The sequence below is a fragment of the Cygnus atratus genome, unplaced genomic scaffold (assembly GCF_013377495.2).
Source record: "Cygnus atratus isolate AKBS03 ecotype Queensland, Australia unplaced genomic scaffold, CAtr_DNAZoo_HiC_assembly HiC_scaffold_127, whole genome shotgun sequence".
NCBI lineage: Eukaryota > Metazoa > Chordata > Aves > Anseriformes > Anatidae > Cygnus > Cygnus atratus.
Window position 1 is genome coordinate 4,354 of NW_026109720.1, and position 27,775 is coordinate 32,128.

The 27,775-nt window shown below is 69.1% G+C and overlaps 3 protein-coding genes across 9 annotated transcripts; 2 read left to right on the top strand and 1 right to left on the bottom strand.

The window, feature by feature from the left end:
* The first annotated feature begins 827 nt into the window (after positions 1–827).
* SPTBN2 (spectrin beta, non-erythrocytic 2) lies at positions 828–14,884 on the top strand. Its single transcript, XM_035572459.1, has 35 exons — positions 828–972; positions 3,534–3,685; positions 4,027–4,200; positions 4,302–4,393; positions 4,488–4,568; positions 4,693–4,808; positions 4,893–5,005; positions 5,437–5,624; positions 5,712–5,829; positions 5,903–6,061; positions 6,150–6,452; positions 6,529–6,682; positions 6,794–7,664; positions 7,751–7,888; positions 7,969–8,725; positions 8,799–9,001; positions 9,070–9,160; positions 9,236–9,382; positions 9,458–9,721; positions 9,958–10,182; positions 10,259–10,348; positions 10,440–10,694; positions 10,769–10,899; positions 11,009–11,213; positions 11,291–11,665; positions 11,743–11,987; positions 12,070–12,208; positions 12,526–12,610; positions 12,702–12,898; positions 12,987–13,132; positions 13,463–13,538; positions 13,635–13,846; positions 14,247–14,420; positions 14,516–14,558; positions 14,651–14,884. Exons 1-35 carry the CDS (start codon positions 828–830, stop codon positions 14,882–14,884), a joined length of 7,098 nt encoding a protein of 2,365 aa, XP_035428352.1.
* A 1,179-nt stretch (positions 14,885–16,063) lies between these two features.
* Positions 16,064–21,936, top strand: LOC118261565 (RNA-binding protein 4B-like). Of its 5 annotated transcripts, XR_004782421.2 has the most exons (5): positions 16,064–16,150; positions 16,276–16,696; positions 18,381–19,078; positions 19,650–19,738; positions 21,128–21,936. XR_004782421.2 is itself a non-coding variant. In XM_035572451.2 (4 exons), the coding sequence occupies exons 2-3, from the start codon at positions 16,285–16,287 to the stop codon at positions 19,070–19,072; spliced, it is 1,104 nt and encodes a 367-aa protein (XP_035428344.1). In that variant the 5' UTR covers positions 16,064–16,150; positions 16,276–16,284; the 3' UTR covers positions 19,073–19,078; positions 19,650–20,309. The 5 variants fall into 5 exon arrangements, 4 of the variants coding, with proteins under 4 accessions (XP_035428344.1, XP_035428347.1, XP_035428348.1 ...); XM_035572451.2 differs by lacking the exon at positions 21,128–21,936 and having other exon boundaries at positions 19,650–20,309; XM_035572454.2 differs by lacking the exons at positions 18,381–19,078; positions 19,650–19,738.
* RBM14 (RNA binding motif protein 14) lies at positions 20,461–27,774 on the bottom strand. 3 transcript variants are annotated; one of them, XM_035572448.2, is made up of 3 exons: positions 27,318–27,760; positions 23,350–24,979; positions 21,931–22,727 (listed from the first exon to the last, which is right to left on the bottom strand). In XM_035572448.2, exons 1-3 carry the CDS (start codon positions 27,661–27,663, stop codon positions 22,520–22,522), a joined length of 2,184 nt encoding a protein of 727 aa, XP_035428341.2. In that variant the 5' UTR covers positions 27,664–27,760; the 3' UTR covers positions 21,931–22,519. The 3 variants fall into 3 exon arrangements, with proteins under 3 accessions (XP_050572605.1, XP_035428341.2, XP_050572606.1); XM_050716648.1 differs by lacking the exons at positions 21,931–22,727; positions 23,350–24,979 and adding an exon at positions 20,461–21,051 and having other exon boundaries at positions 27,318–27,774; XM_050716649.1 differs by lacking the exon at positions 23,350–24,979 and having other exon boundaries at positions 27,318–27,755.
* Position 27,775: the final 1 nt, after the last annotated feature.

The following is a 27,775-nucleotide window of genomic DNA, read 5'->3' on the forward strand; positions in this document are numbered from 1 at the left end:
GGGGGCCGGGGGGGGCCCCTGCCATTTATCCCGGCACTAAGAGCATTAGCGCCCGGCGCAGCCGGACAGGCGGCGGCAGGAGGGTAACCGGGAGGGGGGGCGCTGGGACCCCCGGCTGGGGGGGGGAGGTGGGACAGGACCCCCCCCGTGTGGGGACGGGACCCCCCCAAAGGACGGGACCCCCCGGGAAAGGGATGGGACCCCCACGGACCCCCCACCCCAATATGGGGACAGGGACCCCGGCGTTGGGACGGATTTCCCCCCCCCAGCATGGTTTTGGGGACCCCCATGTGGGGTTGGGGACCCCCCCAGCACAGGACCGCGACCCCCCCATGGGGCCGGGCCCCCCGGGATGCTGCCGGGGCCTTTTTGGGGCACCCCCCTCCCTTTCCCAGGGGGGTTTGGGGACCCCTCTATGGGGTTGCGGACCCTTGTATGGGGTTGGAGACCCCCACATGGGATTGGGGACCCCCCCAGCACAGGACCGCGACCCCCCCCATGGGGCCGGGCCCCCTGGGATGCTGCTGGGGCCTTTTTGGGGCACCCTCCTCCCTTTCCCAGGGGGGTTCCCTCAGGTCTGGGGGGGTCCCTTGGGTCTGGGGGGGTTCCCTTGGGTTTAGAGCGATCCCCCCGGGTTCTGGGGGTCCCCCCCCGGGTTCTGGGGGTCCCCCCCCGGGTTTTGGAGGTCTCCCCCCCGGGTTTTGGGATCCCCCTTGGGTTTTAGGGTGCCCCCTGGGTTTTGGGGCTTGCCCCTTGGTTTTGGGGGTTACCTGGGGGGGGTCACGGTGCGCGCCCCCCCCCTTAACGCGGTGCCCGCAGGCGCGGCCATGCTGTCCCCGACGGACTACGACAGCCTGGAGATCCAGCAGCAGTACAGCGACGTCAACAACCGCTGGGACGACGGCGACGACTGGGACCATGAGGGCAGCTCCGCGCGCCGCTTCGAGCGCTCCCGCATCAAGGCCCTGGCCGGTACGGGGCTGGGGGGGGCGGCGTGTGCACACGCGTGTGAACGGGCAGCCGTGTGCACCGCCACGCGTGTACGTGCAGCCGCAGGCACGGTGTTGTGCACAGAAATGAGCGCGGGTGTGCGCGTGCAAAGGGACGCGTGTGCACGCTGGCACCAGCACGGCTCTTGCACGCGTGTGCCGTTTGCAGGTGTGCACGCGCGTGTGCGGAGAGGGGTGCGTGTGGGTAGGCGTGCACGTGGAGTCGTAGGGATAGGTGTGCAAACACCTGTGCACATGTGGATAGATGTGTGCACAGACTCAGGAGTGTGTGGATACCTTCGTGCACGTGCGCACAGAGTTGTGAACGTGTGGATAGACTCGTGCCCGTGCACACAGATTCATGCGCACACACACAGACTCGTGAGTGTGCAGAGAGATGTGTGTGAGGATAGATGTGCAAACGGACTTGTGCGTGCGTGACATGTGCACGTGCACACAGACTCGTGCAGACAGACGTGCACACAGACTTGTGCACGTGCAGGTAGATGTGCACATGCACAGACTCGTGAGTGTGCAGACAGATGTGTACGTGCACACAGACTCGTGCCCATGCAGGTAGACCTGCACATAGACTTGTGCGTGTGCAGGTAGACGTGTGTGCACACCGACACGTGCGTGTGCAGGTAGACGTGCACACGGACTCGTGAGTGTGCCAAGAGACGTGTGTGTGCATAGATGTGCACACACACTTGTACACATAAAAAACGGACTCGTGTGTGCAGGTAGACGTGCTCACACACTCATGCGTGCGCAGACAGACGTGCATGTGCACACACTCGTGTGAACGGCCGTGCACAGAGCCCTGCACATGCGTGCACGCAGCTGCACACACACGCAGGTGCACGCACACACCTACACACACACACACACGTACCTGCTCACGTGCAACCGAGCTCGCACCTGCACAAACCCGCACACCCCCACGTGTCCCCGTGCACACTCACGTCCCCGTGCCCGCCCCGTGCCGGTGCCCGCGCACGCCCGCCGTGGCCCCGCCGCCGCCGCCCGACCGGTTCTGGGCCGAGCCCGGCGCCGCCCGGCCCCGCGCTGCTGCCGCTGCCCCCCCCGCCGCCACCCCTCCCCGTGTCCCCCCCCCCTTTTTATCGCCCCCCCCCGAGCCCCCCGCCATGGCCGCGCGCCCCCCCGGCAGCCCCCCGCTGTCCCCCGCCGCCTTCGCCAGCCCGGCCCCGCACGGCGGCGTCCTGGAGGGGCGCTTCAAGCAGCTGCAAGGTGAGGCCGGGGGGGGACACGACGGGGCCCCCCCCCTCCCCAGGAACCCCCCACCTTCCCAGACCCCCCCCTTCTCCCCAACCCTCCCCCATAAGTCCCCGCAGAACCCCGCACCTCCTCGATCCCCCCCCCGTTCCCCTCTGTGTCCCCCCCCCAGTCCCCTCTGTGCCCCCCGCCCCACTTCAAGCCCCCCCCCCGGCCCTATAGGGTCAATTTTCCAGCTCCCGGAGACTGAAAATCCTCCCCCCCCCCCCCACCCCAGACCCCAAGAACCCCCCTTATTCCTGTCCCCCCCCACACCTCACCTGTGCCCTCCCCCCCACTCCCCGACACCTTTCAGGAGCCTCGGGGGGGCTTCCACGAACCTGCCCCCCCCCCCGTGCCCCCCCCCAGTCCCTGTGGGCCCTTCGGGTTCCCACGGGCGGCCCCGAAACCGCCTCTTGCCCCCCCCCTCGCCGCCCCCGGACCCCGAAACCGGCACACCCAGACCGTGTTGTGACGCTCCCCGCCCGCCGCCCCCGGGCGCACGGCTGTCCCGCGGCTCTTTTTTGCGGGGGGGCAAGCATTTTTTTCGGGGGGGCACACATTTTTGGGCAGGGGGGCACGTGATTTTGGGGGGGGGGGCAACTGCAACCCCCTGTGCTGCCCCACCAGTTCGTGGCCCTTGCTTTGGCCTCGGGGCCAAGAAAATAGGCTGGGGGGGCGCAGGTTTGTGCCCCCCCCCCGTCAAAAACAAGGCCCTGCCCCCCCCGCTGGGGGCACACGCGTGTGCACCGTGTTCACGCTCACGTGCCCGTGCTTGTGTGAGCCAGCTGGTGAGCGCCCGGCGCTTGCAGCTCCCCCCAAATCCCTCCCCAAGTCCACCCCTAACGGCCCCAAAGCCCCCCCCAGCCCCAAATTCCCCCCCCCCATGGCCCCCAAATCCCCCCCCGACCCCCAAATCTCCCCCCCGTGGCCCCCAAGCCCCCCACGGCCCAGCCCCAAATCCTCTTACTGCTAATCCGGGGCTGGTGCCGGGCACGGCCATCGCGGGGAGCTGAGCGCCCTCCTTGGGGGGGGGGTCCCTATGGAATTGGGGGGGTGGAGATCTTCGGGTGGGGGGTCAGAGCTGCCCCCCACCCCCCCGGGGGGCTCAGTTTAGGGTTAGGATTAGGGTTAGGATTAGGGTTAGGGTCCCCGGGTGCTCTCCCAGCGCTGTGCTGCGCTGTTTGCCCCCCCAGGTGGGGGTCCTGCTGTGCCCCCCCCTCAATTTCTGCCTGGGGGGGGTCTCACCGCGGTGTCGCCCCCCCCTAGACGAGCGGGAGGCGGTGCAGAAGAAAACCTTCACCAAGTGGGTGAACTCGCACCTGGCGCGCGGCACCTGCCGCCTGGGGGACCTCTACAGCGACCTGCGGGACGGCCGCATGCTGCTGCGCCTGCTCGAGGTGCTCTCGGGGGAGCAGCTGGTGAGTGGGGCGGGGGGGTGGGGGGCACGGCCGGGCAGCCCCCTCCCCAAAGCCCCTGGGACCCCCGGGGCCCTCTCCTCCCGGTGTCCCAGTCCCCATGGTGTCCCCGTCCCCACGGTGTCCTCGTCCCAGTCCCCATGGTGTCCCCGTGGCGTCCCCGTCCCCTCTCCCCTTCGTGTCCCCGTCCCCATCCCCTGGGCGTCCCCTTCCCCTGGGTGTCCCCAGCCCCTTTTCCACGGTGCCCCCTTCCCCACGACCCTGTTAACGTGGTGCCCCCATCCCTGGCCCTCCCTTTCCATCCCCGGACCCCCCCCCCCAAATTAACCACGCCCCGCGGCCAGCCCAAGCCCACCAAGGGCCGGATGCGGATCCACTGCCTGGAGAACGTGGACAAGGCGCTGCAGTTCCTCAAGGAGCAGCGCGTGCACCTGGAGAACGTCGGCTCGCACGACATCGTGGACGGCAACCACCGCCTGACGCTCGGCCTCGTCTGGACCATCATCCTGCGCTTCCAGGTCATTCTGCCCGGCCCGGGGGTCCCGGTGCCCGGCCCGGGGGTCCCAGTGCCTGTCCTGGGGTGGGCAGGGGTCTCCTCACCGCGCTGTGCGCCCCCCAGATTCAGGACATCAGCGTGGAGACAGAGGACAACAAGGAGAAGAAGTCGGCCAAGGACGCGCTGCTGCTCTGGTGCCAGATGAAGACGGCGGGGTGAGTGCCTGGGGGGGTCCTGAGGGTCCTGGGGGCGTCTCGAGGGTCCTGAGGGGGTCCTGGGGGGCCCTGGGCTGAGTCCTCACCCTGGCAGGTACCAGAACGTGAACGTGCACAACTTCACCACGAGCTGGCGGGACGGGCTGGCCTTCAACGCCATCATCCACAAGCACAGGTGGGGCACGCGAGGACGTCCCCGTGGGGCAGGGACGTGGGGCAGGGATTTGCGGTGGGGGGCAGGGATTTGGGGCGGGGGACGCGGGGCGGGGACGCGGGTCCGAGGCTGTGCCGCTGCCCAGGCCGGACCTGGTGGACATGGAGGTGCTGCGGCGCTGCAACGCGCACTACAACCTGCAGAGCGCCTTCAACCTGGCCGAGCGCGAGCTGGGCCTCACCAAGCTGCTGGACCCCGAAGGTGAGCGGGGTCCCGGGGGGTCCCGGGGGGCTCCCTGGGGGCTGTGTGGTTGTGGGGCGGCCCCACTCACCCCCTCGCCCCTAGACGTCAACGTGGACCAGCCGGACGAGAAGTCCATCATCACCTACGTGGCCACCTTCTACCACTACTTCTCCAAGATGAAGGCGCTGGCGGTGGAGGGGAAGCGCATCGGGAAGGTGCCCGGACGGACGGACAGACGGACAGGGGGTGGACAGACAGACGGACGGAGGGGCGGACAGGGGGGCGAGCAGGAGGCTGAGCGGGCGGACAGATGGCGGGGGGCAGGCGGACGGACAGAGGGAAGGGGAGGGAGGAGGTGGACGGCCAGGGGAACGAGGAGGCAGAGCGATGGAGAAATGAGCGGGTGGACGGACGGACGGACGGACAAGGGGGGTGGATGGACGGACAGACGGACAAGGGGTGGACGGACAGACGGCTAGGGGGGAGGAAGGACACACGAGATGAGCAGCTCGAGGAAGGGGTGGGCGACGGACGGACAGACGGACAGCTGGACGGAAAGGCGAGGCGGGCGGCTCGGCCAGATGGCCGCCGGGATGAGCGGAGAGGCAGCAGATGGGCGGACGGACGGACGGACGGCCGCCCGCAGGTGCTGGACGCGGCGCTGGAGGCGGAGCAGCTGGTGGAGAAGTACGAGACGCTGGCGGGCGAGCTGCTGGGCTGGATCGAGCAGACCATCCTGACCCTCAACGACCGGCAGCTGGCCAACGCGCTGGCCGGCGTGCAGAACCAGCTGCAGGCCTTCAACACCTACCGCACGGTGGAGAAGCCCCCCAAGTGAGCCCCCCTGCCCCCGGTGGGATCCGTGCCCCCGGCAGGGCCGTGGACCCCCCCGGAGGCTCAGCGCCGCCTCTGTGCCCCCAGGTTCATGGAGAAGGGCAACCTGGAGGTGCTGCTCTTCACCATCCAGAGCCGCATGCGCGCCAACAACCAGAAGGTGTTCGTGCCGCGGGAGGGGAAGCTCATCTCCGACATCAACAAGGTTTGGCGAGGAGGGGGCGGCGCGGCGCCGCGGCCGTGCCGGGAGCTGACCCCCCCGGTGCCCGTCCCCGCAGGCCTGGGAGCGGCTGGAGAAAGCGGAGCACGAGCGGGAGCTGGCGCTGCGCACCGAGCTGATCCGGCAGGAGAAGCTGGAGCAGCTGGCGGCTCGCTTTGACCGCAAGGCGGCCATGCGGGAGACGTGGCTGAGCGAGAACCAGCGCCTCGTCTCCCAGGTGCCGCCGCCGCCCTTCCCGTCCGCCGCCCCTCGCCGTGTCCGGCGGCGTCCCCGCGCCCGTCCTCACCCCTCTCCGTCCCCCCCAGGACAACTTCGGGAGCGACATGTCGGCCGTGGAGGCGGCGGTGCGCAAGCACGAGGCCATCGAGACCGACATCGTGGCCTACAGCGAGCGGGTGCAGGCGGTGAGCGCGGTGGCGGCCGAGCTGGAGGCCGAGCGCTACCACGACATCCGCCGCGTCCTGGCCCGCCGCAACAACGTGGCGCGGCTCTGGGACTTCCTGCGGCAGCTGGTGGCCGCCCGCCGCGAGCGGCTGCTGCTGCACCTCGAGCTGCAGAAGATGCTGCAGGACCTGGCGCACCTGGCGGGATGGATGGAGGAGATGAAGGTAGCGGGGGGCTCGCGGTGGGCGGGCGGGTGGGGGGCGGCCCCCCTGATGCCGTTTTTTTTACTCCCCCCTGCAGGGCCGGCTGCAGTCGCAGGATTTCGGGAAGCACCTGCACGGGGTGGACGACCTGCTGCAGATCCACGCGCTGGTGGAGGCCGACATCGCGGCGCAGGCGGAGCGGGTGCGGGCGGTGAGCGCCGCGGCCCAGCGCTTCGCCCTGCCCGGAGAGGGTGAGTGCGGCCGGGGGGGGTGGCCCAGGGCCCCCCCAAGACCCCCGAGCCCGGCCTGGTGGCCGCAGCTGGAGCCCCAGAGGCGCAGGGAGCTGATGGAGTTGCCCGCAGGCTACAAGCCCTGCGAGCCGGAGGTGGTGCGGGAGCGCGTGGCCACGCTGGAGCTGCGGTACCGGGAGCTGGTGGAGCTGGCGGGGCAGCGGCGGGCCAAGCTGGAGGAATCGCGGCGCTTCTGGAAGTTCTTCTGGGACACGGGGGAGGAGGAGGCCTGGATGCGGGAGCAGGAGCGGCTCCTCTCCTCCGAGGACGTGGGCAGGGACCTGACCAGCTCCCTGCGCCTGCTGAGCCAGCACGCGGCCTTCCGCGACGAGCTGAGCGGGCGCGCGGGGCCGCTGCAGCAGGCGCTGGCGCGGGGCCGCGGGCTGGCGGGCGAGGGGCACCCGCGGGCGCGCGAGGTGGGCGAGCGCGTGCGGGAGGTGGAGGGGCGCTGGCGGGCGCTGGGCGAGCTGGCGGACGAGCGCGAGCGGCGCCTGCGGGACGCCGCCGGCCTCTTCCAGTTCCAGGCGGAGGCGGCCGACGTGGAGGCCTGGCTGGAGGACGCCCTGCGCCTGGCCTCCAGCCCCGAGCTGGGCCACGACGAGTACTCCACGCGCAGCCTGGCCCGGCAGCACCGCGAGGTGCAGGAGGAGGTGCGCAGCCACCGCCCCGCCATCGCCGCCCTCCACGAGCAAGCCGGAGCCCTGCCGCCCGCCTTCGCCGGCGCTCCCGGTGTGGCCGGGCGGCTGCCGGCGCTGGAGCGGCGCTACCAGGAGCTGGCGGCGCAGACGGAGCGCCGGCGGCAGGAGCTGCAGGACGCCCTCAGCCTCTACACCATGCGCAGCGAGGCGGACGCCTGCGGGCTCTGGGTGGGCGAGAAGGAGCAGTGGCTGCACGCCCTGCTCGTCCCCGACAAGCTGGAGGACCTGGAGGTGGTGCAGCAACGGTGAGCGCGGCCTCCGCCCCCCCGGGGCCTCCCCCTGCCCGCCCCGGAGGCCGCCGGGTCCTCACCTCGTCCGTCGTCGCCCGCAGGTTCGAGACGCTGGAGCCGGAGATGAACAACCTGGCGTCCCGCGTCGCCGCCGTCAACCGCATCGCCGACCAGCTGCTGGCCACCGACCAGCGCAACCAGGAGAGCATCCGCGCCACCCGCGAGCAGCTCAACGCCAGGTGGGGGCGGCCGGGGGGGTCCCGGGATGCAGGGGGGCTCCAGGAGGGCTCGGCCATCCCCTGACCCCGCTGCCGCGCAGGTGGGAGCGGTTCCGCGCGCTGGCTGACCAGAAGAAGGAGGCGCTGACCTCGGCGCTGAACATCCAGAACTACCACCTGGAGTGCAACGAGACCACGTCGTGGATGCGGGAGAAGACGAAGGTGATCGAGTCGACGCAAGGGCTGGGCAACGACCTGGCCGGCGTGATGGCCCTGCAGCGCAAGCTCTCGGGCATGGAGCGCGACCTGGAAGCCATCGAGGGCAAGGTGCGGGACCTGCGGGCCGAGGCGGGGAAGCTGGCGGCCGAGCACCCGGAGCAAGCGCCCGCCATCCTGGAGCGGCTGGCGGCCATCGAGGCGGTGTGGGACGAGCTGTGCCGCTGCCTGCGGCGGCGCGAGGAGTCGCTGGGGGAGGCCAGCAAGCTGCAGGGCTTCCTGCGGGACCTGGCCGCCTTCCAGGCCTGGCTGTCCCGCACCCAGACGGCCGTGGCCTCCGAGGACGTGCCGGCCACCCTGGCCGAGGCCGAGCGGCTGCTGAGCCAGCACGAGAGCATCCGCAAGGAGATCGCCCACTACGGCGACGACTACCGCAGCACGCGGGCGGTGGGCCGGGAGGTGACGCAGGGGCAGACGGACGCGCAGCACGTCTTCCTGCACCAGCGCCTGGAGGCCCTGGACACGGGCTGGGAGGAGCTGGGGCGGATGTGGGAGAACCGCCACCACCTCCTCTCCCAAGCCTTCGCCTTCCAGCTCTTCCTCCGCGACTCCAAGCAGGTCGAGGGCGTCCTCAGCACCCAGGTGAGCAGCCGGGGAGGTGGCGGCGGCGGCGGTGGCACCGGGGCACGGCGGTGACGCCCCGTGTTCCGCGCAGGAGTACGCCCTGTCGCACAGCGAGATGCCCAGCACGCTGCAGGGCGCTGAGGCCTCCGTCAAGAAGCACGAGGACTTCATGGCCACCATGGAGGCCGGCGGTGAGCGCGTGCAAGGGCTGGTGGCCGCTGGCCGCAAGCTGGTGGCCGAGGGCAGCCTGCACGCCGACAAGGTGCAGGAGACGGTGGACTCGGTGGAGAGCAGGTGAGGGACCCCGCGGCCCGGGGCTGGGTGCTGGGCGCCCCCCGGTCCTCACCCCGGCCCTGCTGCAGGCACAAGAGGAACCGGGAGGCGGCCCAGGAGCTGCTGGGGCGGCTGCGGGACAACTGGGAGCTGCAGCGGTTCCTGCAGGACGGGCAGGAGGTGAGCACAGGATGGGACGGGACAGGATGAGTGTGGCACGGTGTCACGGTCCCAACCCCGCTCTTCCCCTGGCAGCTCACGCTCTGGATCAACGAGAAGATGCTGACGGCCCAGGACGTGTCCTACGACGAAGCCCGCAACCTGCACACCAAGTGGCAGAAGCACCAGGCCTTCGCCGCCGAGCTGGCCTCCAACAAGGGTTGGCTGGACAAGATGGGCAAGGTTGGGACCGGGACGAAGCCGGGGGGGCCGGGCTGCCCCCCGCCACGTCCCCGCTGACCCCAGTGTCCCTCCCAGGAGGGCCAGCAGCTGGCGGCGGCGAAGCCGGAGCTGGGCGCGGTGGTGACGGAGAAGCTGGCGGCGCTGCGGGGGCTGTGGGACGAGCTGGAGTCGACGACGCGGACGAAAGCGCGGCGCCTCTTCGACGCCAACCGCGCCGAGCTGTGCGCCCAGTCCTGCGCGGCGCTGCGGGGCTGGCTGGCGGGCGTGCGCGCCCAGCTGCGCTCCGACGACTACGGCAAAGACCTCACCAGTGTCAACATCCTGCTCAACAAGCAGCAGGTCGGCACGGGGAGACGGGGAGAAGGGAAACGGGGAAATGGGGTGCAGGGAAACGGGGGCGCAAGATCCCTGCAGGAGCTGCAGGGACGTGGGGCGCGGGGTTTTGGGCGCACGGGGTTGGACACACAAGGGGCAGGGGTACAGGCACGGGTGCACAGACCTGGGCACCCAAAAGAAGGGGTGCAAAGCTGATGGGGTGCCCCGAGGCACTGCCACTCACCCCGCGCCCCGTACAGATGCTGGAGAAGCAGACGGCCGTGCGGGAGAAGGAGGTGGAGGCGATCCGGGCGCAGGCGCAGGCCCTCAGCCGCGAGGACGCCAGCGCGGCCGAGGTGCAGGGGCAGGTGCGCGCCGTGGAGGAGCAGTTCCTGGGGCTGCGGGAGCCGCTCCGCGAGCGCCGCCGCAAGCTGCTGGCCTCCAAGGAGGAGCACCAGTTCAACCGCGACCTGGAGGACGAGATCGTGAGTGGCTGGGGGGGAGCCCCGCGCTCCCCGGGGGGGTCCCGCCGCCGTCGCCCTGACCCCTCTGTCCCCGCAGCTGTGGGTGAAGGAGCGCAGACCCCTGGCCATCTCCACCGACCACGGCAAGGACCTGCCCTCGGTCCAGCTGCTCATCAAGAAGAACCAGGTGGGTCGGGGGGCCGGGAGCTGCTGCGCTGCGGGAGGGGGGTCCGGCCACGGCAGGACACCCACGCTCACGTCGCGTTCCCCATCTCCAGACGCTGCAGAAGGAGCTGCAGGGCCACGAGCCGCGAGTGGAGGAGCTGCTGGGGCGGCGCGGTGGGCTGGCGCGCCCGGCCGAGCGGGTGCGGGAGCTGCGGGAGGCCTGGCAGGAGCTGCGGCTGCAGGCGGAGCTGCGGCACCAGCGCCTGGAGCGCGCCCACGCCGCCCAGCAGTTCTACTGCGACGCCGCCGAGGCCGAGGCCTGGATGGGCGAGCAGGAGCTGCACATGATGTCCCAGGAGAAGGCCAAGGTACAGCCCCGGGGGGGGTCCCGTATCCCCCAGTGCCCCCCCGGACCCTGTCCTGAGCCGCTGTGCCCTGCCAGGACGAGCTGAGCGCCCAGGCCATGGTGAGCAAGCACCTGGTGCTGGAGCAGGCGCTGCGGGACTACGCGCACACCGTGCACCAGCTCTCTGTGCAGAGCCGCGACATGGTGGCCGCCGGGCACCCCGAGAGGTGGGTGCCGGCCCCCACCTCCCCGCTCCCGCCTCCCTTCCCCTCCCGCCTCACCCTGGGGGTTGTCCCCCGGCCCTGCGCGCCCCCCTGACGCCCGGCGTGCCCGCAGCGAGCGCCTGACGCTGCGCCAGGGCCAGGTGGACAAGCTGTACGCCAGCCTGAAGGACCTGGCGGAGGAGCGGCGGGCCAAGCTGCAGGAGCACCAGCGGCTCTGCCAGCTCAAGCGCGACGTGGACGACCTGGAGCAGTGGATCTCGGAGCGGGAGGTGGTGGCCGCCTCCCACGAGCTGGGCCAGGACTATGAGCACGTCACGGTGCGGCCCGGGGATGACAGCGGGGACGTCCCCGTGGCCCCGCTGCGTCCCCAACGCGTCCCTAACCTCCCCGGCAGATGCTGCGGGACAAATTCCGGGAGTTCTCGCGGGACACGAGCAGCATCGGGCAGGAGCGCGTGGACGGCGTCAACGGGCTGGCGGACGCGCTGATCGCGGCGGGGCACTCGGAGAACGCCACGGTGGCCGAGTGGAAGGACGGGCTGAACGAGGCGTGGGCCGACCTGCTGGAGCTGATCGACACGCGCTCCCAGATGCTGGCGGCCTCCTACGAGCTGCACCGCTTCTACCACGACGCCCGCGAGACCCTGGCGCAGGTGCAGCACAAGCAGAAGCAGCTGCCGGACGAGGTGGGGCGCGACCTGAACACGGCCGAGGCCATGCAGCGCATGCACACCACCTACGAGCACGACATCCAGGCGCTGAGCGCCCAGGTGAGCCCGCGGCGTGGCGCGGCGTGGCGCGGCACGGCATGGCACAGCACGGTATGGCCTCACCTCTTCGCCCGCAGGTCCGTCAGGTGCAGGAGGACGCGGCGCGGCTGGAGAAGGCGTACGCCGGGGAGAAGGCGGCCGACATCCGGCGGCACGAGCGGGCGGTGAGCGAGGCGTGGGCCGAGCTGCGCGGCAGCAGCCAGGGCCGCCGCCGGCTGCTCCTCGACACCGTGGACAAGTTCCGCTTCCTGCGCGCCGTGCGCGACCTGCTGCTCTGGATGGACGGCGTCCGCCTGCAGATCGAGGGCCAGGAGCGCCCGCGGTGAGGGGGCGGCCACAGGGGGGGTGGGAATGGGGAAGTGGCGGCGGTGCTGACCCCGTCCCCGTCCCCGTGGGTGGCGCAGGGACGTGTCCTCGGCCGACCTGGTCATCAAGAACCACCAGAGCATCAAGGCGGAGGTGGAGGCGCGGGCCGACAGCTTCGATGCGTGCGTGGCCATGGGCACCGCGCTGCTGGACAAGGGGCACTACGCTGCCGACAAGGTGCCCCTGGCCCTGTGTCCGTGTCCCCATCCATGTGTCCTTGTCCCCATTCTATCCCATCCCCGTGTCCCCCATCCCCATATCCGTGTCCCTGTTCCCTCGTTTGCTCTTGTCCCTGTTTTGTCCCCATCCCCGTATCCCCATCCCCTCCTCTGCTCCTGTCCCCATCCCCTCCTGTCCCCATCCTCTCGTGTATTCTCATCCCCCCGTCCCTGACCCCTTCTCCTTCATCCCCTCCTCACATCCCCATGTCCCTGTCCCCACGTCCCTGTTTTTATGCCCCCCCCCGTCCCCGCACGCTCACCGCTCGCCCCCAGATCTCGGAGAAGCTCTCGCAGCTCCAGGAGCGCCGCAAGGACATCGGGGAGCGCTGGAAGGAGAAGATGGACTGGCTGCAGATCGGTGAGCGCGGCGCGGGGGCCGCGGCGGGGAGGAGGGGGGGTCCCGGCCCCCCCAGGCAGCCCGGCCCCACGCTCCCCCCGTGTCCCCGCAGTGCTGGAGGTGCTGATGTTCGGGCGGGACGCCAGCATGGCCGAGGCTTGGCTGGCCAGCCAGGAGCCCATCGTGCGCTCGGCCGAGCTGGGCGGGAGCGTGGCCGAGGTGGAGAACCTCATCAAGCGCCACCAGGGCTTCCAGAAGGCGGCCGCTGCCTGGGAGGAGCGCTTCGCCGCGCTCGAGCGCCTCACCACGGTGAGGGGAGGGGGGGGCGGCCGGGACCCCCCCTCGGGGGTTAGGGGGGTGCTGACACCCCCCCCGTGCTCCCCTCCCCGTCTTATAGCTGGAGGAGAAGGAGCGGCGGCGGCGCGAGGAGGAGGAGGCGAGGAAGAGGCGGCCGCCCACGCCCCCCCCGCAGCCTGAGGCCGGGGGGGTCCCCGCGGTGCCCCCCGGGGCCCAGAATGGGTTGGGGACCGGGGAGCCGCAGCGGTGAGGGGGGGGTCGGGGATTTGGGGGCTCACAGGAGGGTGATGCTGCAGGGCGGGGGGTTGGGGGGGGGCTTAATGGGGAGGGGGGGATAGGGGTGGGGGTTTGTGGGACCTGGGGGGGGTTGTGGTATTGGGAGGGGACACCCTGGGGAGGGGGGGGAAATGCAGTGCCCATGGGGTAAGTGTTTTTTTTTTGGGGGGGGGGGGGGGGATACAGAGGGGACATGGGGTCTAGGGGAAGGAGGGGACACCGGGGGGGTCCTGAGCCATGGGGGGGGTCTTGGGGTGGGGGGGGTCCCAACCCCCTGCCCACCCCTGTGCCCCCCCTCAGGGCCCCGGCCCTGCAGAGCCGCCTGCCCGAGGCGCCGGCCGTGAACGGGATCTGCCCCGACAGCGCCGCTGCCCCGGTAAAGCCCCCCCCCCCCAAAATCATCCAAGCCCCCCCAGATTCGCGCCCCCCCCCCCCTCAAAAGGACCCACACCCCCTTTCCCCCCCCCCGCAGGTGCCAGCGGGGCCAGCGCTGACCAATGGGGCACGGGAGCGAGGCCCCAGCCCGGGGGGGTCTCCCCGGGGACGCCCGCGGGGGGGCCCGGCCCCCGACCCTGCCCACGCGGCCACGCTGCCCCCCCGCACCCCCCCGGCCCCCGAGAGCCTGGAGGGTGGCCTCTGCCGCAAGCACGAGATGGAGGCGCAGGGCAAGAAGGCCCCCAACAGGTGAGGCCCCGCCCCTTGGGGGGACACACCCACATATGCCCCACCCCCTTGGGACACACCCATTCAGGCCCCGCCCCCTGTGCACACAAAATATGCCCCAAGTCCCCCCCATACACAGTGTCACCCCCCCCACAATGTGTCATGTCCCCCCGTTAAGCCACGGTCCCCTCCCTATATACCATGCCCCCCTCCCTATATACCATGCCCCCCCATTACCCCACATCCCCCCCCAAACACCCCCACGTCCCCTAAAATATGCCCCACGTACACGGTGCCCCCCCCTTTAAGCCCCGTTCCCATCCCCACTACACCATACCCCCCATTACACCACCGTGCCCCCCCATTACACCCCGTCCCCCCCAAAATCCCCCACCAATACGCCCCCTCCCGCCCCCCCCAGGTCGTGGCAGAGCGTGTACTGCGTGCTGCGGGGGGGCAGCCTCAGCTTCTACAAGGACGCCAAGAGCGCCAGCCACGGGGCCCCCTACCACGGGGAGCCCCCCGCCAGCCTGCGCGGCGCCCACTGCCACCCCGCCCTGGACTACAAGAAGCGCAAGCACGTCTTCAAGCTGGGGTACGGCGGGGGGGGGCCGCGGGGGGGTCCAGAAGGGGTCCTGGGGGCACCCAAGGGGGTCCAGACCCCTCTGAGCCCTGTCCCCGTCCCCACAGGCTGAGCGATGGCAAGGAGTACCTCTTCCAGGCCAAGGATGAGGTGAGATCGGGTACACAGGGGGGGGTAAAAGGGGGGGGCACACGCGTGTGCAGCGGTGCCACTGTGTGTTCCCCCCCCCCCCCCCCCCGCAGGCAGAGATGAGCACCTGGCTGCGGGTGATCCACGCGGCTGCTGCCCTGGTCCCCGGGGGGCCGCGGGAGGGGGCGGCAGCGGTGGTCCCGGGGGGGGGCAAGGGGATGACGAGGGCCATGAGCATGCCCCCCGCGCAGCCCCCCGCCCCTGAGGGCGCCCCCCCGCTGCGAGCCCGCGAGGGGAAGGAGAAGGAGCGGGAGAAGCGCTTCAGCTTCTTCAAGAAGAACAAGTAGAGACGGGGGGGCCCCAAAATCGGGGGGGGCCCCGAACCGGCTGAGCTGATGGAGGGACGCGGCTGGGGGCAGCACGGGGGGGAGTGCGGGACCCCCCCGCGCCGTCGTGCCTTCCCGTGCCCTGGGGTCCCCGTGTGCCCCCGCGTCCCGGTGATGTCCCCACGCTCACAGGAAGCGGCCGCCCACCCGGCGGCGTCGCCCCTACCCCGAATAAAGAAAGAGGCTGTAGAGAGCCGCGGGCACGCGACTGCAACGGGGGACGGGGACGGGGTGGGGATGGGGACAGGGGTGGGGATAGGATGAAAACAAGGACGGAGCTGGGGACGGGATGGAGACGGGGATGGGAAGGGGGATGGAGACGGGGACAGGGACAGGGACAGGGATGAGGATGGGATGGGGTTGGGGACAAAGACGGGGACGGGATGGGATGGCGATGGAGCTAGGGACGGGATGGGGACGGGATGGGGACGGGGCATGACGACGACAGATGGAGCTGGGCATGGGCAGCTGCGGTTGGGACCCCAGTGGCTCACCATGGATCACTCCAGCGCTCCCCCAGCAGGGTCCCCATGGATCCCTCCCTGCCCTGTTCTGGTGGCTCCCTGGCTGAGAGCCCTTCAGCCTCCCCACCAGATCCCAATGGGTCCCTCCAGATCCCCCTGCAGGGCTCCCAAAGGACCCCTCCAGCCCCCTCCGGCTCCCAATGGATCCCCCCAGATCCCCCCATCAGTCACCAACGGATCCTTCCAGCCCCCCCAGCTCCCAGTGGATCCCCCCAGATTCCCCTGTCAGACCCCAGTGGATCCCTCCAGGTCCCCCATAGGGCTCCCAATGGATCCTTCCAGGACCCCCCGCTCCCAATGGGTCCCCCCAGATCCCCCCGTCAGTTACCAATGGATCCTTCCAAGCCCCCCCTGCTCCCAATGGATCCCCCCATCAGTTACCAATGGATCCTTCAAGGCGCCCCCCCCCCACCGCAGGGCTCTCAATAGATCCCTCCAGGCCCCCCCCCCGGCTCCCAATGGATCCCCCCAGCTCCCCCCGCAGGGCTCCCAATGGGCCGCTCCTCTCCCTCTCGCCCCGCCCCTCGCTGCCAATTGGCCCCTCGCTCTCCGTGGGCGGGCCCGCTTTCCATCTAGGGGGTCACGCCTCCTGACGGACAGCCCCTCAGCCAATCATCGACAGGCGGGCGGGGCTCGGGGCGCCGGGGGGGGCAGCGCGGAGCCGCCGCCATTTTGTGAGCAGCGAGCGGCGAAGGGGGCGCAGGTGGGGGCGGGGCCGGCACCGGGAGGGGCGGGGGGAGGGCACGGGGGGGAGGGGGAGGGCACCGGGAGGGGTTGGGGAGCGTCCGGGGGGGGTCCCGGGGGTGCTGAGCCCGCTGCCCGCTGCAGGCCGGCGCCATGGTGAAGCTGTTCATCGGGAACCTGCCGCGGGAGGCGACGGAGCAGGAGATCCGCGCGCTGTTCGAGCAGTACGGCAAGGTGCTGGAGTGCGACATCGTCAAGAACTACGGCTTCGTGCACATCGAGGACCGCACGGCGGCCGAGGACGCCATCCGCAACCTGCACCACCACAAGCTGCACGGCGTCTGCATCAACGTGGAGGCCAGCAAGAACAAGAGCAAGGCCTCCACCAAGCTGCACGTGGGCAACATCAGCCCCACCTGCACCAACCTGGAGCTGCGGGCCAAGTTCGAGGAGTACGGCCCCGTCATCGAGTGCGACATCGTCAAGGACTACGCCTTCGTGCACATGGAGCGGGCGGAGGACGCGGTGGAGGCCATCCGCGGGCTGGACAACGCCGAGTTCCAAGGTGGGACGGGGAGTGGGACGGGCGGGTTGCCGGCAGGCTCTGCGGAGGGATCACGGTTCCCCTTCCAGCGCGGGCGCTGACGTCTTTTAGAGCCCGGGCATTGGAGCTGGAGACGTGTGGATGGTGCCGGTGGCGTCGCGGCCTCCACTTGGCAAGACCGAGCCCAGCCTCGGGCTTGTGGTGGGGGTGAGGCTGCTCTGAGTGCCCCAAACCTCTCAGCCGTGGTCCAAGAGCCCTCTGTAGGGCATTAGATGCCTCCAGGCATCACCGCGGCTCTCTCCCCTTGAATTAAGCACAGAAAGATGTGTTTTGGGGCTCTTGTTTGCATTCCAGCTCTGCCTGTGCTCTGTAACGTGGCATGCCTGTTTCTTTCCCAAGGGTCAGGCCCTCACGGCAGCGACCCCATAGGGCCTGGGGCGTTTCGGGTGGGCTGCGGGCACGGGGATCCATCTCTGACCCACCCAACGCGGCTGAGGAGCCCGATGGCGAAACCCTGGCTCTGGTCCAACGCTGCCGGTGCCGCCTGTGCAGCATGGAGGGGCTGCCGGCCAGCCCGGTAAGAGGGCGGGCAGAGGCACCGCCGCGGTGCTGAGCCACTTTCTTCATTGCCAAAAGCGAGCGCATCCTCGTCAGGCTGGGTCCAAACCCAGCAGGGCATCGAGGACGCGTCTGGCGCTTCATCCTGATCCACCGCCGTCCTGTCCCGGGGCTCGCCCGCACGGTGGGGCTGGATCGGTCCTGCCGATCCCTACTGGGGTCTGGGCGAAGCCTCCATTTTGGGTGCCCACAAAACTCGTCTTCAGCCAGGGCCGTGTAGTATCGCCCGTTCCCCTGCTCGTAGACGTGGCCCTCGGCTGCTCCCTGCTCCCCACACTAGGGCTGGGGGCACCGTGTGGGTGTCCTGGCCCAAGCCCACGTGGTTCCGGTGCTGCCGGCACTCGCAGTCCAAAAGCGAAGCGGCACGGCCTGCGCAGGATCCGGCGTCATCCCCAGGGGCTCGTCACAGGCCCGCGGCCGCCTCCCCTTTCAGAGGGTGCTCGTCCCCTCTCTGCCGCCGCGGTCGGTGCTGCCATCTGGCATGGCGGGACCCGCTCGTCCGCAGCCGTGGCCGTAGCCCTGCGTGCTGTGGGGCACGGCGAAGCTCCAGGGCTGCTGGTGACAGTGCCGGGCTGCTGTGTAATCACCGGAGCAGGACGGCACGCTGGTTTGGGGCAGAAAGCTGTTTTTATGTGACTTTGGCTGGACGGCAAGGTCACTGGTGGCTTGCTCGGTGCAGCTGGCCCCGATCTGCATCCCGAACCCCTCCCAGCCTAATTCGGGCGGCCGAGCCGCGTCTCCGAGCCACCGAGCGCTCCGTCTCGCCAGTGTCATTGCGGCACCGTCCCCATCCCTGGTGGCACCTTCCCGGTAAGTCGGTCTGCTGCGCCCCAGGACACGGCTGCTCCTTGAGCTCGTCGATGCAGACCGGGATGGGCGGCGGAGGCCGGGGGCTCGGCGGCCCCGGGGGCTCTCCCGCTCGCAGCGTGGTTTCTGGTGTGGAATGGAACGAGGCGCTGTCGGTGCGAGGTAGCTCGGGGGGGATCTGGCTGGTTCTGTCCTGCTCTGTTGTACTGTGCATGTTTTTGTAACGAACCTCTTGGTGCGGCCTGAATTATAGCCTCCCTTTTGCGTCTGTTTCTTAAAGGCAAGCGGATGCGCGTGCAGTTGTCCACGAGTCGGCTCAGGACCGCGCCCGGGATGGGAGACAAGAGCGGCTGCTACCGGTGCGGGAAGGAAGGGCACTGGTCTAAAGAGTGTCCGGTAGATCGCCCGGGGCAAGTGGCTGACTTTACCGAGGCCTATAACGAGCAGTACGGAGCCGTGCGCACTCCCTACACCGCGGGCTATGGGGAGACCATGTATTACGATGACGCGTACAGCGGGATGGCCGACTACTACAAGCGCTACCGCGTCAGGTCCTATGCGACGGCCTCTGCATACGATGCCTATGCAGAGCAGACCATGGCCCAGTACTCCCAGTACGCCCAGTACTCCCAGGTCCAGTCCACGGCCATGGCCGCCACCACAGCCATGGCCAGTCGCATCCCCACCACCCTAGACCCCTACGATAGAGCTCTGCTGCCCACCCCGGGCGCGGCCGCCGCGGTCGCTGCCGCCGCCACCGCCGCGGCGGCGGCGGCCTCCTCCACCTATTACACCCGGGATAGAAGCCCCCTGCGCCGCACGGCAGCCGCGGCCACCACCGTCGGAGAGGCGTACACTTACGATCGTAGTCAGCTGTCGCCGGTCTCGTCGGTCGCTCGGGCCTCCCTCTACGACATGCAGCGCTTCGGGCGCGACCCGTACGCGGACAGGGCGCGGTACTCTGCCTTTTGAGCCGAGGTGAGCGTGTTCGCAGGGCTGCTCCGTGGTGCTTGTCCTTACAGCCGGTGCTGCCTCCGGGGCTGCATGGGGTCCCCGGTGGCTCGGAACACGGGCTCCGCTAACCCCCGACGCCGCTGGCCGGGCATCTGCGCCCTGCCTCCTGCCCGCAGCTGGGGTAGAGTCGGGCTTGAGTAAACGGGTCAGGATTAAGCAAAAGGACCCGAGCCGGGCCCTTTCTGGACGTTAAAGCCCGGATGCTGGCTCTGTAAGCCACCGTGACGAGTGCCGGCGCGTTGCCGCAGCACCCTCCTGAGCCTTGCCGCAACGAGCGGTGCTCCTGGGCACAGGGAACGGGACCCGAAATCCCCCCCGTGCTGCCCGGGCACCCGGTGAGGGGAGACTCCTCTCCCCGCTCGGCTCCCGGTAAAACCGTGCCCTGCTCCAGCCGCCTCTCGCAGGAGCCTCCCGCTGCGTTTCCCCCACTGCCGTGGCAAGGGCAGAGCCGAGCCCGGCACCGTCCTGACGGGTGAGGCCGGTGCCGTCCCTGCCGAGCGAGCTCGGCTCACGTCTGGACTCCGGTTGCTTTCAGGAGGGCGCTGGCGCCGCCGCTGCCGCCGCGCAGGGCTCGGCACAGCCCCGGCTCTGAGGCGGGCGCTGAACTGTGCTTCTCTCTTTCAGGTAAGATATTTGCGGCTGGACGTCGGGGTCCCGTCGCACGTGAAATCTGCGCCGTGCGCGTCAGACTGTGCTGCGCTTCCAGGCACGCCCGCGTCAGCTAACGAACCGGTCCCTAACGGACGCTCAAGCTTCTTCGTAGCGTAGTCAGGAGTAGCTTAACCCCCTCCCCGCCCCCTTTGTCCATTTGATTTTTCAGGATTTGCTTTGAATTAGCTCCTTGGCCCCCCTGTGCTGCCCTCCAGCCCGGCCGCCCCTAGCTGGTCTAGGCTCAGGTTTAGCGCGAGCGTAGGCGTAGCGCGAGCTTTGCTTCCCTGCTCCCTCGAGGCGTGCGTGGAGCTGCTCCCCCCCCACCCTCGCAGCCTGGGCTGTAGCTTTTTTCTTTTTTTTTTTTCTTTTTTTAACGTGCTTATTTTTTAAAGAGAATCAGTCTTAACTTTGTAATACTAAATGATGTAGCCGAGTCAGAACCGCTGAGTCGAGCCCCTGGGTCATGCCACCGGCATGGGGCACAACCCGCCGCCCCCCCTCGGCCTTTAGCCTCCTTTCCAGTGAAATAAACTCTTTTAACAAACCCGGGCGTGTGTCTGGCGTGCGGGCGCTTCCCCCTCTGAGTCTCAGGGGGCTTTTCTCCGGCCGTGCTCCCCCTGGGCTCCTGGACTTACCACCGACATTGCCCCCAGAAAGGGCAGGAGAGGCTGGGCCTCTCTCTGCGGCCTCCCTGCCGTGCCTCCCCTTGATGGCAGCACCCCCTTGATCCCAATGCTGGGCTAATTAACCCCCCCGCCCCGGGGCTGGCTCGTTAATCCCTGCTCTCAGCAGGGTGGGCCCCACAGAGCCCCCCACACACCCCCTGCCTGGCTGCTGCCCCTTGTGCTCACCAGCTCCAACCCCTGCTCCCCTCCCTGGCTCGTTAAGTAACGATGTTAATTAATTAAATGCTCGCCTGGGTCGCAGCTTTGCCGACAGCCGCTGTCTGGGCCCCTCGTCGTGTCCCTGGGCTCCTGGTTGTGGTTTTTTGGCATCCTGAAGCAAGCAGCAGCTCTCGCCTGCTCCTCTGGGTGCGGTTCCAGATTTACTTTCTCTGCCTCCTCCAGCTAACGGCCTCCACCTGATCACCTACAGCTCTTGTTGCCTTCTCCTTTCCTTCTCTACAGTCGACTTCTAATTCCTGCTTCTCAAAGCAACGCTGTCACTCGGCTAAGTTTTTTTTTACCAGCAACTCGAGCACTCTGTATCTCTGGCCGCGTTTCTGCTGCTTTATTTTAACGCGGCCATCGCTGCGGTCTCGGGGAGCCTCTCGCTGATGCCGCGTCCTGGAAAACGAGGGGGAGAAGCGTTAGGCCGTCACGCACCACGCTGGTTAACGATTCCCTTCATTTGCCATTCCAGCAGCGGGCCGGGGCCGCTTTTCTTTCCTCAGGCTGTGTTTCCTCCCCGGCAGCCACCCCGAGCCAGCGCTGACTCCGTGATCTCGGTGTGCACGGGGGGTCCCAGCCCTCCGACAGGCCCGACGCAAGTGGCGAGGGGGCCACCAGCGCCCTGCCGCCGCCCCAACGTTCCCCAAACAAGAAGACAAGGGACAGCAAACGCTTTTACAAGCTTTAATGATGGTTCCAGCAGCAAGGAAGAGCCCGGCGTGGCCCAAGCGAGCCACTCAGCCACACGGAGGGATCAGCGACGCTCGCCCCGGGCTGAGCGAGCCGATTACATTCGAGAGCTACTCCGATAAAACCGAAGTGTCGCCGGAAGGAGCCGATCAAATTTCACTTAGTGAACGCTGAGAGAAAAACAAAACGTTGGCCGGAGAGAAAACCTGCAAGCGCCGCGGTTAAACATGAGCAGGGCGAGTGGGGACACCCTGAATGACCAAAACACCGCCCGAGGGGACCATCCCCCACGGGAGGCCACCACGCTGATGTGGCATCCTGTCCCCGGAGGCGTCCCTACTCCCTCTGCTTGCAGAAATTTATAATTTCTTTCAGAAACCTGCTGCCACCCCCCCCCCCAAAACAGAGCAGCTCTGGGCAGAGACGCGTGCAACAACCGCGCGTGGCCGACGCTGCGGCCCCAAACCCGCTGGTTTGCCTCTAGCAGGGACAGGGAGCGCGGTGGGATGCGGCCTGACCCCGCCGCAAGATGTCCCCGAACGGCCGGGCTGGGAAAAGAAATACAGAGGACAAGGGTTTCTAAACGGAAAACAGCCCAGCTTTTTATTTACAGTCGTACAAAACGTCACTCGGTGCTGCTGCGTCGAGCCCAACGCTGTGCCTGGGTTGAAATGAACGCTTTCAAAAGGCGGGGGGGAAGAAAAAATGGGGACGGGGATCCAAAAGAGCGCCCGCCCGCTCCTCGCTCGGCGGCACCGATCGCTCCGGTTACAAAATGCGCCTGGGCGGCGAGGGGATTGCCGAGAGCTCCGCGCGGCGCAAGCGAGACGGTGCCACGACGCTACGGCTGGCGCAGGGAACGGCGGAGGGGCTGCGCGGCCGCCTCGCGCTCCTCCCGGCACAGAGCGACAGGTTTTCAAACCGTGAATCCAAAACCTTCTAAAAACGGGAGAGGAGAAGGGGGAAAAAATAAAAGGAAGGGAGGAAAAAAAAAAAAAGGCAGCTAAAAATAACCGTCCCTGCCCGGGGCTAACGGCTGAGAGCAGGCGAACCACGCTGGGTGCGACGGAGAGCGCTGCGCCGCTGGTGACACCGGAGACGGCGCGGAGGGGAGGGAGCGACCCGGCGGAGCTACCGGGAGGTGTCCCGAGGGAACGCCGCACGCCCACCAGCCCTAGAGGCGGCGCTGGTAGCCCGAGTGCACGCGGGCCGGGGGCAGGTAATCGCCGTAGCCGCCCGAGTAGCGGGCGTAATCGGCGTGCGCTTCCGGAAGGCGGCGGTAATCCATCGGGGACTTTGTCGGCGAGCGGCGGTACGCGAGCGGCGAGTCCGCTAAGCGGCGGTAATCTGAGAGGTCAGACAAACGGCGGTCTGAATTGTACCTGGTCGAGAGAAGAGAGATGGCGTGAATAAAGCACCGGGGCGCAGGAGGCGAGAGCGGGTCTCTGCCGAGAGGGCGCCCCGAATCCTGGCGCAGCGGCGGGCGCGGTGCAGGGACCACCCGCAGCAGCTCGCCGCCGCCCGACTCGAGGCGGGCGAAGCTTTGCCATTGCAGCCTCCCCGGTAAACAAGCGAAGCCGATTCCCCCAGATTTTGGGGGGCAAACAAGCGCTTGGCGAACCCGCTGCGTTCCTGAGGCGCCGCCAGCCCGGCACACGCCACCGGCGACGCCCGGCACAGAGCGACGCAGCCACGGCCCGGCACGTGAGGACACCGAGAGAAGCCCCCAGGTGTCCAGCACGGCCTGGAAGAGGGGCGAGAACCCACCCGCGCCCACCCCCGGCCCCAGCCAGTTGCAGAGAAGCAAGGGGAGGGGGTTACGCGGGGTGTGCGGCGCCCGCGCTGCGCTCCCACCCCTCCGACGCCACGCGCTCCTGGGTGTTAGCTCCGCGGCGCGTCGGGGCCGAGCTCGCCGAGGCAGGGAGGCGCCGGCCCCCGCGCTGTGTGGGGACGAGAGGCGCCGCACGCTACGCGCCAGCCGCCGCCCCTGGCCCAGCTGCATACCTTTTTGCCAGAGCGGAGGACTTTTTGTACGGATCGTCATAGCCGGCGCTGCGAGGCGGCGAGAGGCGGGTGCGCTCGTAGGGCGGTGCGACGGCGGTGGCCTGCGACAGGCCCAAGTAGGAGGCCGCCTGCTGCCCCAGCTGGCTCGGCCCGTCGTAGGCGCTGCCCGGCTGGGCTCTGTAGGCGGCCGCCAGCGACGCGGAGGAGGCCTGCTGCGCCGGGTAGGAGGCCGCCATCGAGTTGGAGGCCTGGGCTCGGTAGGCCACCGTCAGCGGGGCGGAGGCCTGCGCCTTGTAGGAAGCAGCAGCAGCCTGGCTGCCGTAGGAGGCGGCCAGCGAGGAGCCCGCCGGGGCGCCGTAGGTGGCGGAGAGCGCGGCGGCGGCGGACTGGCTGCCGTAGGAGGCGGGCAGGTTGGCGGCGGGCTGGGCGCCATAGGAGGCCGAGTGGCCGGCAGCGGGCTGGGCACCGTAGGAGGCCGAGAGCGCAGCCACTGGCTGCGCGCCATAGGAGGCCGAGTGGCCGGCCACTGGCTGGGCGCCATAGGAGGCGTGGCCGGCCATGGGCTGGGCGCCATAGGATGTGGCGTGCGCGGCCACGGCCTGGGCGCTGTAGGAGACCGAGAGCACGGCGCCGGCCTGGGCGCCATAGGAGGCAGCGTGGCCATCTATGGGCTGCGCGCCGTAGGAGGCGGCGTGGCCGGTGGCGGCCTGCACGCCATAGGAGGCTACGTGCGTGGCCACGGCCTGGGCGCCGTAGGAAACCGTGGGGCCGGCAGCAGGCTGGGTGCCATAGGCGGCGGCAGCCTGGGCGCCGTAGGTGGCCGAGTAGCCGGAGGCGGCCTGCGCCCCGTAGGAGGAGGCCAGGGCCGTGGACTGGACGCTGTAGCCGGAGAGCTGGGAGGCAGCGGGCTGCGCGCTGTAGGAGGCGGTGGGCTGCGCGCCGTAGGAGGGCAGGGAGTTGGCGCCAGGCTGCGCGCCCGAGGCGCCCAGGGAGACGGCGGCCTGGGAGCGGTAGGCGCCGCCCAGCGAGGCCGAGGGCTGGGCGCGGTACGCGGCCGCCTGGCCCGTGGTGGGCTGCGGGCGGTAGGCCATGCCCAGCGAGGCCGAGGGCTGGGCGCGGTAGGTGGCCCCCAGCGAGGCCGAGGGCTGGGCGCGGTAGGCGGCCGGCTGCGCCGTCATGGGGAGCGTCACCGCCGAGTAGCTGCCGGCTCTGGTCGGGGAGCGCCGGAGGGGGCTGCGGTCCCGCCCGAAGTAGGCGGGGGAGGAGGGCCGCGGCTGTGGGTCGAAGCCGTCGTACTTGCTGGCGGCGCCGGTGCCGAAGCGCTGCTGGTAATCGTACAGGGAGGAGGAGGAGGTGGCGTAGCCGGCGGCGGCCGAGGGGAAGGCGGCATCCGCGACCCTCCGCTGCTCGAAGCCCTCGATCTTGGGCTGGAACTTCTCCCTGTACTCCAGGCCTATCCGCTTGTTCTTGTCCACCACGACGCCGGCCTGCACGGCCGGGCCCATGCCCTTTTTCTGCACATTGGTCGAGAGCTCCACATTGACTCTTCTTCCTTTCACCTCCTTCCCATTAAGATTTTCGATGGCAACTTTTGCATCTGCTTCGTTCTCCATGTGAACAAATGCATAGTCTGATAAAGCAGCAGACAGAGGGTTATCAGTGGGGAAGAAAAGACATTTCGTTACAGGATCGAACGCTTAACGAGGCGCGCGGCCCCGCTCCACCCTACGCGCAGCCCGCCGAGCTGCGGCCCGGCTAACCAGCGACAGCAGCGGCGGCCCCGCTCCCGCCGAAACCTCCCCACTTGGCCCCGGGCTCGAGCGGAGCGAGCGCGCGTCCTCCTGGCACCCTTAGCCACCACCTGACTGTGGGGAACGAGAAACCGCAGCCTCTGGCCCGAGGCTTGGAGCGAGTTCGGGTTAAAGCGGGGCTTTGCCCGCCCCGGGCCCTGCTTTCCCCCTGCCACCAATATCAGCGGGCTGCTGACAGCTCGGGTCGGCCTCGGTGCACTCCCACCCCTGTAATTAGCGCTGCGAGCCCAGTGGAGCTGCCAGGCCCCGCTTTCTGCTCCTCTTGCCACCGTTTTCTTCCTTCCCTTGCCCCATCACAGTGTGCCCTGCCGCAGGCCACCGCGTTCTGCGGTGCGTGTCCCCTCGCTGCATTCAAAGCCCCCCAGGGACTTCTCCGCGCCGGTCCTCGGCCCGCATGAGGCCTCTCAGCAGCAAGTGAAAGGAGAGAGCAGGGAGAGGAGAGGACCGGCGAGCGACGCCGGGGCAAAGGGCCGCAGCACCAAGTGGCTCCGCTCCAGAAGGGAGCGAGGCCCGCGGGGAGCGCGTTCCGGCGAGGCGTTAGACGCGTCCGGAGGCCAGGGGCCTGGCAGCGAGGAGCTGAGCAAACAAGCAGCGCAGGAAGGTGAATCATTAACCGAAAGCAGAGGCGCCGGACAGGAGGTGAGAGCCGAGAGAAGCGTTAGCAGCAGCAGAGACCGGTAGCGGCACAGTGACACCAGCAGGCTGGAGCCAGGCCTGACGGCCACCTGCACTATGTCAGGGAGTGGTTTTGGGGTCTGAACCCCACTGTGGGGGCTCAGGAGGTGTGGGGGGCTCGATCCCCACGTCACAGCAGCTCTGGGAGGCTGGCACGTGGCACAGGGCGCTCATCGCGGTGCCTCCGTGGCGGTGACCCATGGTGACAAGCGCCCAACCCCGCAGCATCACCGCAGACCAGCCAGGAAACCACTGCGGTCACAGGCCGGAGGCACAGCCGGTGACACCTCCAAGGGCCCCCTTCCACCGGCAGCACCAGGGGGAAAGCCTCAGGGCAGCCCCCCCCAAAGGTCTCGGTGTGCTCGGAGGTACCGCTCACTGAACGCAGCGCTAGGCCTGGGCAAACGCCATAACAATGCCTCAAGGTCCAGCTAAAATACGGTAAACGCGTGCGTTACCTTGCCCCGCCTCCCCCCGCTTGCTCCCCCTGGTCCACACCACAATCCCACCCCTCCCAGGCTCCTTCCAGCAGCAGGAAGCACTCAACCACTGCATGCGCTTCCAAATGCTGCTGTAGAGGTGCTAGAAATGCCCCCGGAGGTCCCTGAAAAGCCCCAAACCCACCCTGGCAGCCCACCCCCTTTGGGGGCTGCCGCAAAGACCCCCGCAAATCAGCCACGGGGACGCCAGAAACATTTGGCGTGGGTTCGGCGCTGTTCTCCAACAGGGCAGGGGCATCCTGGTGTGGCTGTGACCTGGGACGAGAGAGAGCAGAGGCAACAGCATCACCCTGCCGCGGGGTGCGACGGGGCCGAGCCACACGGGGCAGCCCTAGCCGGCGCCTTCTCAAGCGAGGGGGGACATGGAGAGACCTCGGCGCGAGGTAATTCCCCCCCCCTTGATGCTGCACCCCCGAATTAACCACGTGCAGGGGCCCTGAGCCAGGGCAGCCCCTCAGAAACTTGCATTCCACGTGCCACCAAACTTCAGAACTGGCTATAAAGCAGCCTCCACATTCAGGCTGAAATAGATTTGGGCAAAGAACGCTGTGGTGGAGGGGGAGGAAAATACTTCCCAGCTCTTAACGGGGAGAAATTCCAGGAGCACGCATAGCTCCGGGCCATCCCTTTGTGTCCCCGTCCCAGGGGAAGGGGGAGCATGAACCCCGGCGCCCTGCAGCAAGGCTGGGGGAGAGCCCCGTGTGGTGGTGGGGGGCTGTACCGGGGGGGCGGAGGGCTCGCAGCCCGGGGGCGCCGCCAGATCGGGCCGGGGAAGGGGGGGAGGAAAGAATCCGCAAGGCGCCGGTCGGAAAACGGCGCAGCCCCGGCCACAACCGGCGACGGAGCGGCTCCGGGGACGGTCGCTGGCGCTGCACCAGGCCGGGGCCGGAGCGAGAGGGACCCCCAGCGGAGGGGCAGGGGGAGGCCGACGCCGTGCTGAGGGCGAGGGGAGCGGCCCCGGGAGCGGCGGCGGGTCCGGTACCTTTGACCACGTCGCACTCGACGACGGTGCCGTACTGCTGGAAGAGCGAGCGGAGCTCGCCGCTGGTGCAGGCGGCCGAGACGTTGCCGACAAAGATCTTGCAGGTGTTGGTGGGCCGCGGCCGCGAGGGCTCCACCACGATGCGGCGGCCGTGCAGCTGGTGGCCGTTGAGCTGCGCGATGGCGCGGGCCGCCGCCGCCTCGTCGCGGAGGTGCACGAAGGCGAACTGCTTCATGAGGGCGATGCCGAGCACAGGCCCAGCGACGCCGGCGAACAGCTCGCTCAGCTCCTCCGCCGTCGCCTCCTCGGGCACGTTGCCCACGAAGAGCTTTATGCCGGGACGCATGGCGGCGGCGGCGGCGGCGGAGGGGAGCGGGAAGCGGGAGCGCGGCGGCCTCACAAAATGGCGGCCGCACCTCAGAGCCGAGGGGGGAGAGGCGAACGCGCACTGCGCATGT

What these genes read in the sequence shown, in the direction of transcription:
- SPTBN2 (XM_035572459.1), top strand. Translation starts at nt 828, where the DNA reads ATGCTGTCCCCGACGGACTACGACAGCCTGGAGATCCAGCAGCAGTAC. An exon ending in GCGACCTGGAGGACGAGATC is followed by an intron (nt 10,183 to 10,258) that starts GTGAGTGGCTGG and finishes CTGTCCCCGCAG; the next exon opens with CTGTGGGTGAAGGAGCGCAG. An exon ending in GCCGCCGGGCACCCCGAGAG is followed by an intron (nt 10,900 to 11,008) that starts GTGGGTGCCGGC and finishes GCGTGCCCGCAG; the next exon opens with CGAGCGCCTGACGCTGCGCC.
- RBM14 (XM_035572448.2), bottom strand. Translation starts at nt 27,663, where the DNA reads ATGCGTCCCGGCATAAAGCTCTTCGTGGGCAACGTGCCCGAGGAGGCG. An exon ending in CGAGTGCGACGTGGTCAAAG is followed by an intron (nt 24,980 to 27,317) that starts GTACCGGACCCG and finishes CTGCTTTATCAG; the next exon opens with ACTATGCATTTGTTCACATG. An exon ending in TCCTCCGCTCTGGCAAAAAG is followed by an intron (nt 22,728 to 23,349) that starts GTATGCAGCTGG and finishes TCTCTCGACCAG; the next exon opens with GTACAATTCAGACCGCCGTT.
- LOC118261565 (XM_035572451.2), top strand. Translation starts at nt 16,285, where the DNA reads ATGGTGAAGCTGTTCATCGGGAACCTGCCGCGGGAGGCGACGGAGCAG. An exon ending in GGACAACGCCGAGTTCCAAG is followed by an intron (nt 16,697 to 18,380) that starts GTGGGACGGGGA and finishes TGTTTCTTAAAG; the next exon opens with GCAAGCGGATGCGCGTGCAG.